Source organism: Brassica rapa, chromosome A01 (assembly GCF_000309985.2).
Source record: "Brassica rapa cultivar Chiifu-401-42 chromosome A01, CAAS_Brap_v3.01, whole genome shotgun sequence".
Lineage (NCBI taxonomy): Eukaryota > Viridiplantae > Streptophyta > Magnoliopsida > Brassicales > Brassicaceae > Brassica > Brassica rapa.
In genome coordinates this window covers 21065348-21075501 of record NC_024795.2, presented here as the reverse complement: position 1 = coordinate 21075501, position 10154 = coordinate 21065348, and the positions used below count along the sequence as shown (strand labels likewise).

General features: G+C 35.9%; 1 protein-coding gene across 1 annotated transcript; it reads left to right on the top strand.

Moving 5' to 3' along the window:
- Positions 1–235: 235 nt before the first annotated feature.
- Positions 236–7070, top strand: LOC103834083 (protein ACCELERATED CELL DEATH 6). The gene is made up of 3 exons (XM_033287160.1): positions 236–5563; positions 5757–6274; positions 6369–7070. The coding sequence occupies exons 1-3, from the start codon at positions 4978–4980 to the stop codon at positions 6987–6989; spliced, it is 1725 nt and encodes a 574-aa protein (XP_033143051.1). The 5' UTR covers positions 236–4977; the 3' UTR covers positions 6990–7070.
- Positions 7071–10154: the final 3084 nt, after the last annotated feature.

The following is a 10154-nucleotide window of genomic DNA, read 5'->3' as shown; positions in this document are numbered from 1 at the left end:
ACTGTGGTAACTATCTCTTAGATCTTGAAGAACAATGGCTTGGCGACAGAGAAGAGTAAGTACAAAGTCTTTTTTCTTATGTGAGAAAAATTTAGTGTGAAAACTATGTTCCATTTCAATGTCATAGAGTTCCAAGACACGATTTTTCATTCTTTTTCATGGATCTTGTTGAACGCCAAACGACTATCATCCATGTTAACACATTTGTAGTAAAAACTAGGGAGGGAAGTACAAACAATGACATTATATTGAACTTGATCGTGCATGCGTGTGTAGTTTTACCAGTACCGTGAGAAGCTTTATTGGATATGGCTGCTATAGTACAAGGGAAGGTTAATTCATTAGGCATCAAAACACTTTCCCTTACCATATCCACAAAAGTACTCACAGCTTCTTCATTCCGTCCTGTCTGGCCAAACCCACCAATCAGTGCGTTCCAAGTAACAATACTTCTCTCTGGCATTGTTTTAAACAAGGAAAGGTCTTCCTCAAATTCATGTTTCTTTAGGTACCACCTTATCAAATTGGCAATAGAAGCAACGTTTGGATCTCTAGTATCATCAAAGCTTCTACGAGCATCCATCAACGTGCTCAGCTTCACATACGTCGTGTTGAATGGTGAAAACCACATGGATGAAAGGTGCTGAGCTAGAGTCGTATAAACTTAGAGAGCAAGAGAGTATTTTGGAGATATGAAAAGAAGAATAAACTTGAGGAGCAATCCTCAAGTTTATGACTTAAGAGAATAGTAATAAGTGCATTCTAAGAAAAGAAAAGTTGCACTTAATGTTATGGAAGATGTCCATATCCATGTTGCCTTGGAGACTAGGATTTCGAGAACGTGAAGAATAACTATAGGATAGATATGGGTAGTCTGTAGAGAGACAGATACACATAGGCTGATCTTATAGAGAGAGAGATAAGTTCTTGGAAGTGTTTTGAGGTCGTGCTGAAGCAGTGACTGAAGTACTTGACGAAAGAGAGACATAAGCGAATAGCTTATAAATCTTTCAGTAGCGTGTGTTAGGTGTTAACACTAGACATGTAAAATCTAAATTAAACAGATCATGTAATAGATTGTTTAAAGGAGATTTTAATAAAGCATAATGTTTACGTGTATTGTTTTGTCTCTTAGTTTACTTTTTGCACTACTATTGTAGTATCATCTTTGCACTACTATTGTAGTATCATCTTTGCACTAAAAGACTTTTGAAAGCATGGATTTATTGGGATTTTTGCAAATATGACTTAAAATTTGAAGTCAAACTCAAAACTAGCCCATGTTTTTTTTGAACTTTGACTTGCCTCTTTCATCCCTAAAGTTCAGATTATTCACGAAAATGCCATCACTTTTTTTTTTTTTGAAAATGCATATTTTACTCTATCACCCTCATTTTCCTCAAGTATTCACAATATTGCCATTTCCATCAATACACCAACCACCATGAACAACCAATTTGAAGCTCTTAATGCACCTAAAAAATCGATTTACGCTCTTTCTTTCTCAATTCTTATGAACTAAAAACATATTTTTCACTTTCTCTCCATATTCATCCACAAAAACCCAAGATGATTCTAAATTTTTAAGGTTCATAGAGCAATTGAAGCTTACGATTCTTGATGGGTCACTTTTGTTTCAGATTTTGGGTGCTTGGAAAAGACTTATGTGTGCTAAACAAATTATCTCACTGGTTGAAACTATATTAGTGTATTAATGTATTGTGTTTCATACAAGACTATATCTTCATATATTTAGTGATTAGCTTTAACATATTGCTAACGCCATATAATGTAAATTTTCCTAATCCAAATATAACACATGGAGAAATATCTATTAATAATAGGAATCTTAACTAATGTTAAAGATTGTGTCTTTTCATTTTAGAGGTTCAATTGATTCTTAAGGGGTTATCAAAATATTAAAGATTGTATCTTTTCATTTTACAAGTTGCATTGAATTTTAAGAAGTTGTCAAAATACTAAAAGGTTGTGTCTTTTCATTTTAGATGTTGCATTGATTTTTAAGAGGTTATCAAAATACTGAAAGTTGTATTTTTCAATACAACTTTCATATTGTGTATATTTTCATTTAGAGATTGTATTAATTTTTAAGAAGTTTTCAAAATATTGAAAGATTGTGTTTTTCGTTTTAGAGGTTGTGTCTTTTTATCTTAGAGATTGCATTAACTTTTAAGAGATTGTCAAAATTTTTAAGGATGTGTCTTTTCATTTTAAAGGTTGCATTAATTTTAATGAGGTTATCAAAATATTAAAAAGTTGTGTTTTTTTTATTTTAGAGGTTGCGTTGATTTTTAATATGTTATCAAAATATTGAAAGTTTGTGTATTTTCATCTTAGAGGTTGCATTGATTTTTTTAAAGGTTATCAAAACATTTAAGGATGTGACCTTTCATAATGATAATGTTTTATCAAATTGCATAGATTTATAAGCAACTATCATTTCATCTAAGGGTGTATTTTTATTCAAAAATTTTAAGAGGTTATTAAAAATGTCTAAATATATGTCTATTCATTCTAAAATTTGCATACGTTTTAATTGTCTTTTCTTTTCTTTCATTTTCATATCTATTTTATATAAATTTTAAATAATCTTAAAACTATTTTAAAACATCCTGATCATAATTCGGTTTGTTGGTTAATTTACTTATTATCTAAATTATATATTAAGAAGTTAAATATATGATTTTCAGTTATATATTATGGTTTATATTATCATGTTCCGGTGAATTTCATTTTATTTGGTTTGGTTAAATTATTGTGTTTCAAATAAAATAACTAAGCTTTTTTAGACAACAATATTTATTGATAGATAAGTATTATCAAAATGTAAAAGAAAAATAAATATATATATATACACACACACAATATATATGCACTTTTTCATTTATGCATGAATATTATACACATGTTGTTTATCTGTTGAATCTCTGATTACAGTTAAATGAGAAAACAATTATTAGAGATTTAAAGGAATCCTGCAACCGTTTAAATGAACTATAACAATTACTTAGATGAATAATTACAACTTATTAAATGAAACATTGCAACAATCAATGATTAGAATTTTTGGTGATTGACCGTTGTAATTTTTTTGCAAGAAACCATTGTAGTTGTTGGTAATTGTATCTTTTAGTGATTATAGCATTTGTTGATTGTAAATTTTATAATAAATCATTGCAATTGTGGTGTTAACCATTGCAATCATTAACTAATCATTGCAATGTTCGGTTGTCAATTTCTATATAAGATACATATACTGGAAAAATGTGCGTGTGATTTGCTGAGGCGGACATGTTTAGGTATGGGCATTTGGGATCCCAATCGGGTTTCGGTTTTGTCCAATCGGGTCTCGGTTTTTCGGATTTATCAAAATCAGTCTCATTCGGATTATATAAAAGTTCTGTTCGGGACCGGTTCGGGTTTTATCGGGTTCGGATCGGGTTTAGTAAATCTTCAAAGAACCGGTACAACCCAGTGTACTTTCGGGTTTTGGGTTCCAACCGGTTCTTTGGTTTTAAAGTACTTGATTTATACTTATTTTGTAACCAAAACATAAGTAAAATCGGTTCTTCAAGTTTAAAGTACTTGATTTGTACATATTTTATAACCAAAACATAAGTAAAATCGATTTTAAAAATAAGAAAAAAACATCAAACATGATAATTCAAAATCAAATGAAAGGTAAACATTGTTATTGATACTTGATAGAAAGAAAACCTATAAATGAAATCATAAAACTAAAAATTAAGTTCTCATGAAATGAAAAAAAATTATTCAATGAAAATAAAACCAAAATCTAAAAATTTCAAGCCTTAATCGCCACTTTCAACCATCAACATTCATGTAGTAGATCGTTATTGTAGATGTTTAATAATATCTTAGTGTATTTTGGCTACATATCAGGAATTGATATCATGTTTGGTACAAGTTTTATTTTGGAATTTTGAATGTTTCGAGTTCAATCGGATATCCATTTAATTTCGGGTTCGGTTCGGATAATACCCATAACCCGAAATACTATAAAACAAGATCCATTCGGTATTTATGTCGGATTCGGATCGATTCGGATCGATTCGGATTCATTTTTATCGGATCGGGTTCGGTTCAGATTTTTGGGTTCGGTTTATTTGCCCAGCCCTAGACATGTTACTGAACAAGATCTCTTAAAATTACAATGTTAAGTATTCTTACATCGCTTTAAAAAATAGTGAATATCTTGCATGTCATTATAATTTATCTTATTAATTTAGTGAATGTTTAGATTTCAATGTGTGTTTGTTTTTAATTAGTTTCAAAAATATTAAGTTGTATTAGAATAACTTGCCTATTAGAGGTTTTTATTTATTGGAATTAACGTATTTATATTTTAGTTATTATCTAAACTATAAAAATATACATTTTTAGTAAAAGAGGAAATATAGATACATGTAATTTACGTTGTAACAAAGGAACTTTCTTAAAAATGAAAATAAACAACTTTTATACAAAAAGTAAAGGTTATAAATTGTAATATGCCTTGTGTCACAAAGTAAAGTTTTACAAATTCAAGTTTTTTTTTTTTTGTCTTCTCTCATCCACAGACTAAAGTTGACTAATGAAACAATTTTACAAGACTAGAGATAATCTGTCTTCTCTCTTCCATATATACACTAAAAGACTGCTTAAAAAGCTGCATGTGCGCACCGGCGGAGCCAGCTTATTGCCATGTGGGTCAGTTGACCCTTGTGGATTTCTGAATAAAAATTTTTTTACATGTATTTTAATATATGTTGATCATGAATTGACCCTCATAAAAACTTTTCATAGTTCCACCACTGCATCTGCATCTCCTTTCTCTTAAACAAAAATCCTCTTTGTATCAGCGGACTTGCAGGTTTTGGTAGATTTTACTTGATCAAGAATCTACATCACTTAGATCTTCTTGAGGCTTTATCAACTGCGTTTGGTTGCAGACGCATGATGGACTGGAGATTGCTTATAGATGCAGCTAAAGGAGAAACTAATCTCCTTAATCTTGCCAGGTTTCATCATTCGGATTTCGACAAGGTAACACCACATAAGAACAACGTTCTTCACATTGCAGCTAAGCATCAGAGGTTTGACTTCGCTGCAGCCATACTTGTTCTTCGCCCATCTCTCCTCTTGGGAGAAAACAACAATGGAGACACACCAATACACGTTGCAGCTAGAGTAGGCTCCTTTCAAGTTTTACAACTTCTTGTCAATTCAGCCAATTTAGATGTCGAAAACCGGGGATTAACCAAGCAGCTATTGAGGACTACTAATAAGCAGAACGACACAGCTTTAAGTGTTGCATTAAAGAGTGGGCACGTCGATGTAGCTAAGCTCCTAGTTGACCAAGACACAGGATTGCTAGATATGGCCAATAACAGCAATGAATCTCCTTTGTACTTAACTATTGAAAGAGGACTTTTCGAAATTGCTGATCATATTTTGGCAATATCACCTTCCGTTTCGGGTACAGGGCCTAAAGGTATGAATGCTCTGCATGCCGCTGTGGATTCGGACATTGTCAATACTGGTAAAGTCTCTTTCTTTCTCTTTGAGTTTGGTTTATGTGGGTGTAGAACTTTATTAGAGAGTAAGTCTTCCACATTGGAAGTTGAAAGGGATATTAACTAATATATTAAATAGATAGGCCGATCCATTTATTTCCAAATGGTTTTAACTTGGAAGTCTATGAAACTTAACAAACTTATTATTGTTTTGGTTAGGTTTCTTGACAAAACTGATGGAGACAAGACCGGAAATGATCAAAGAAGTGGACAGTTTGGGATGGACACCTCTTCATTATTCAGTCTGGCTTGGCAAAGTGGCAATAACTCGACTTTTGCTTCAACAAGACAGCTCGGCTGCTTATATATCAGACAAGGAAGGACAATGTCCGCTTCATCTTGCTGCCTCTACTGGTCAGATTGAAGCTTATAGAGAGCTTGTTGGTAGCTGTCCTTACGTTTGGGAACTAGTTGATGGTAAAGGAAGAACATCTCTTCACTCTGCAGTCATATCAAGAAAAAGAGAAATCATTGACTGTATTCTAGAGATGCCTGAGATCTCTCTTCATCTGTTGAATGAAAGCGATGTAGATGGAAACACGCCTCTCCATCTATCGGTCGTTTACAAATGGCAAGCCGTCTTACTGCTTCTTTTGGAAAACAAGCGAGTGGATAAGTTTGTTATGAACCGTAATCACTTAACAGCTGCGGAACTCTTTTACTCTCAGAATCAAGAGGTACATTACTTTGCATACTCTCGATGTGTTGACTTTAAAGTTTGTCAGTCTCATGAAAGTATTGGTTTGTTATAATTTCTGCTTTTCTTGGCAGATTAGTTACGAGGTGACGATGGCGTACTATGCACTGCAAAGATACTACAAGCAACCGTCTCAGCGACAGAACATCGAGACAAAGAAGAAGCAAGAAAAAGCAGATGTTGAAGAAAGCAATGCAAGAACAATGTACGAGATTCATCTTCTAGTCGCGGTTCTTGTGGCAACAGTAGCATTTGCGGCGGCATTCCAGATACCTGGTGGTTACAAACCGGACGGTACACCTACATTGATGGAAGAAGCAGCTTTCAAATGTTTCTTGGTGTTTGACACAATCGCCTTCTGCTTCTCTGTAACTACTGTCTACTTCTTGTTCTATGCTTCGAGACACGGGTTTCGAGCACGTTCTTCTTTCCTCTACATGTCTTGTCTGTTGATGGTTGTGTCACTGATCGCAATGGCCTCAGCGTTTGTATCAGGGATGTATCTGATTTCATCCAAGTCGAGACTGTTAGCCCTTGTACCTTTCGTGATGGCTGGAACCTTCGTCTTGCACGCTTTCATCTACTGGTTCTTTGATCCACGCGGCGGCTACGTCCTTGTCCTTGAACGACCTCGCCAGTTTTTTAGGAAGCTATTCTTCCAAAACCCATTGTATCATGTTTTTGTTTGGAACTGAGTTTGTGTAAGAATCAAGAATAATAAACACTTTTTACCTTCTGATAAATCAGACCTATACAAATGCTTTTTTTTTTCTTTCCCTGAAACATATTTGATTAAAAAGGGTATAATGATATGATTACATCTTCAAGTTATTTCAAAATAGTTTCTTCTCTTGTGCCCTCTCTCTCTCTCTAATGTTAATCTTTTACCAACCGCTTGTGTTACACAACGATCACAGTGTGTTACACACGAGTTCGAGAGAAAGAATAAGATAGACGTTTCAGGCTTATAAACTTTTCTGAAAATACTTTTGTATTATTGAGATTCGGTAATATGTTTACAACAGATGATTGATCTTTATATAGAGATCGAATCAATACAAGTATAAGAGACACAACTCTTTATACTAAAGGACACAACATGAAGAGTTACAACTCTTTGTGTAATAACATAAATAACTAACTTATGTAAATGTATCAAGGAGAGATTAGATTATATAGTTTAACACTCCTCCTTAATCATATCTCGACTTGACTCCAAGCTGCTTCCTTAGATCTTCAAATCTTGAACCACCCAATGCCTTTGTGAGAATGTCTGCGAGTTGATCATCCCCTTTGCAATACTTCAGTTCAATGATTCCCTTTTGCTCAGCTTCCCTCACGAAATGGTACTTGATCTCTATGTGCTTCGTCCTTCTGTGTTGCACCGGATTCTTCCCAATTGCTATTGCTGATTTGTTGTCACATAAGATCGGAATGCCTCCTTCAAACTTCTGACCAAAGTCTTCAAATAGTCTTTGTAACCACACTGCTTGATTTGCTGCTGCACACACGGCTATGTACTCTGCCTCAGCCGTTGATTGCGCCACTGTTTGTTGCTTGCTTGACTGCCAACAAAACATGGCTGATCCAAGAGTAAACACATAACCTGAAGTGCTTTTCTTGTCTTCCTTAGAACCACCCCAATCGCTGTCTGTGTAGCCTACAAGTCTTGGTTCTTTTACGCTTGTGAAGTACACTCCAAAGTTTGATGTTCCTTTGACATATCTTAACACCCTCTTGGCTTCTTGGTAGTGCTTCATGCGAGGTGATGACATGTATCTTGAGAGATAGGCGCTTGCATACATCACATCAGGTCTTGATGCACACAAGTACAAAAGCCCTCCAATGATGCTTCTATACTTAGTCGGATCTCCATACTCCTTGTCATCCTCAACTCCTTTTCCTTGTGGTGTAAGTGGGTTGCTTACACTCTTGCTGTCTCGCATCCCAAACTTGTCTACAAGTTTGTTTGCATACTTTTCTTGTGAAAGAAATATGCCTCCATCGTCTTGAATTACTTCCATTCCAAGAAAGTAGTTCAACAATCCAAGATCCACCATCTCGAATTCTTTCTTCATGTTCTCCTTGAATGTGTTGATGCTCTGAATGTTGCTTCCTGTGATGATTATATCATCCACATATAGACTCACGATCAACACATCTCCTCCTTGCTTCATGATGTATAAGGCCGCATCATTCATACTCCTCTCAAAACCGTTTTGAAGAAAGTATGAATCTATCCTTCCATACCATGCCCTTGGGGCTTGCTTTAAACCATATAAAGCTTTGTGTAGCCTTAACACCTTGTGTTCCTTCCCGTGTGTCACATACCCAGGCGGTTGTGTGACATACACTTCTTCCTTGAGGTCGCCATTGAGAAAGGCTGACTTCACATCCATCTGATACAATTGCCACTTCATCTGAGCCGCATAGGCAAGTATGGCTCGTATTGTATCATGTCTTGAGACAGGAGCAAACGTCTCAAGGTAGTCAACACCATACTCTTGAGAGAACCCTCTTGCAACTAGCCGCGCCTTGTGCTTGATGTGATTGCCGTTTGCATCGGTCTTGATCTTGTAGATCCACTTCACACTTATCACATTCTTCTTCTTTGGCTTGTCCACTAGTTCCCACGTCTTGTTCTTCTCAATCATGGCTATCTCCTCATTCATTGCTTCTCTCCATTCCTTGGTACCACACGCTTCATCATAAGTGTATGGTTCTTCATTTGCATGAAGACAAGCTTCTATAGCTTGAGCCGCTTCATCAAGCTCTACTCTCGGTGCCCTTTCCATGATATCAACCATGGACTTGAACTTCCTTGGTGCCTCAGAAGTTTCTTCATCTCCACTACTAGTATCATGATCATCATTTTGAAAAGAAATAGGGCTGAAAGTACCTCCAAATTGTTCCTCAGGACTGGATGCACCTTCGGTTTGTTCCTCAGGACTGGATGCACCTTCGGTTTGATCCTCAGGCGAGTGAGAGTCTTCCATAGACAACTCCAATGTCTTCCTCACTTCTTCTTGCCTTTTCCAATCCCACTTCTTTCCTTCTTCAAACTCGACATCTCTTGATACTTCAATCTTCTCATTCTCCAAAATGAGAACTCTATAGCCTTTGGATTGGTTGCTATATCCAACAAAGACTCCACGCTTTGCCTTGACGTCTAGCTTCCTCCTCTTTTGATTTGGGATATGTATGTAGCATATGCTACCAAACATTCTCATGTGTGACACATCTGGCTTGTGTCCACACCACTTCTCTATAGGAGTGACATCTTCTTCTATTGCCTTTGATGGCAGACGGTTTTGAAGATATGAGGCAGTGTATACCGCTTCTGCCCATAACTTGAGCGGTAAGTCTTGTTCTGCCAACATCGATCTAGCCATCTCCACCAAGGTCCTATTCATGCGCTCCGCTGCACCATTTTGTTGTGGTGAATAAGGCAAAGTGACTTGCTTATTGATTCCTTCTTCTTCACAGAACCGGTTGAATTCTCGTGAAGTGAACTCACCACCTCCATCTGATCTCAGTGTCTTGATGGTACAATCCGATGCTTCTCCACCATTGCTTTGAACTTCTTGAACAGTGAGAATGTCTCTGACTTTTGCTTCATGAAGTATACCCAACACATGTGAGTATGATCATCCAAGAATAGCAAAAAGTATCGGCTTCCATCAACAGACTGGTGCTGCATCGGCCCACATACATCCGTATGTACAATCTCAAGCTTCTCTCTTGTCTTAGTTTGAGATTCCTTTGGGAAGCTTTTGCGTGATTGCTTTCCAAGTCTACACGCCTCACATGCTTCCTTCTTGACTTTAAACTTTGGTAATCCCTTTACCAAGTCTTTGTCT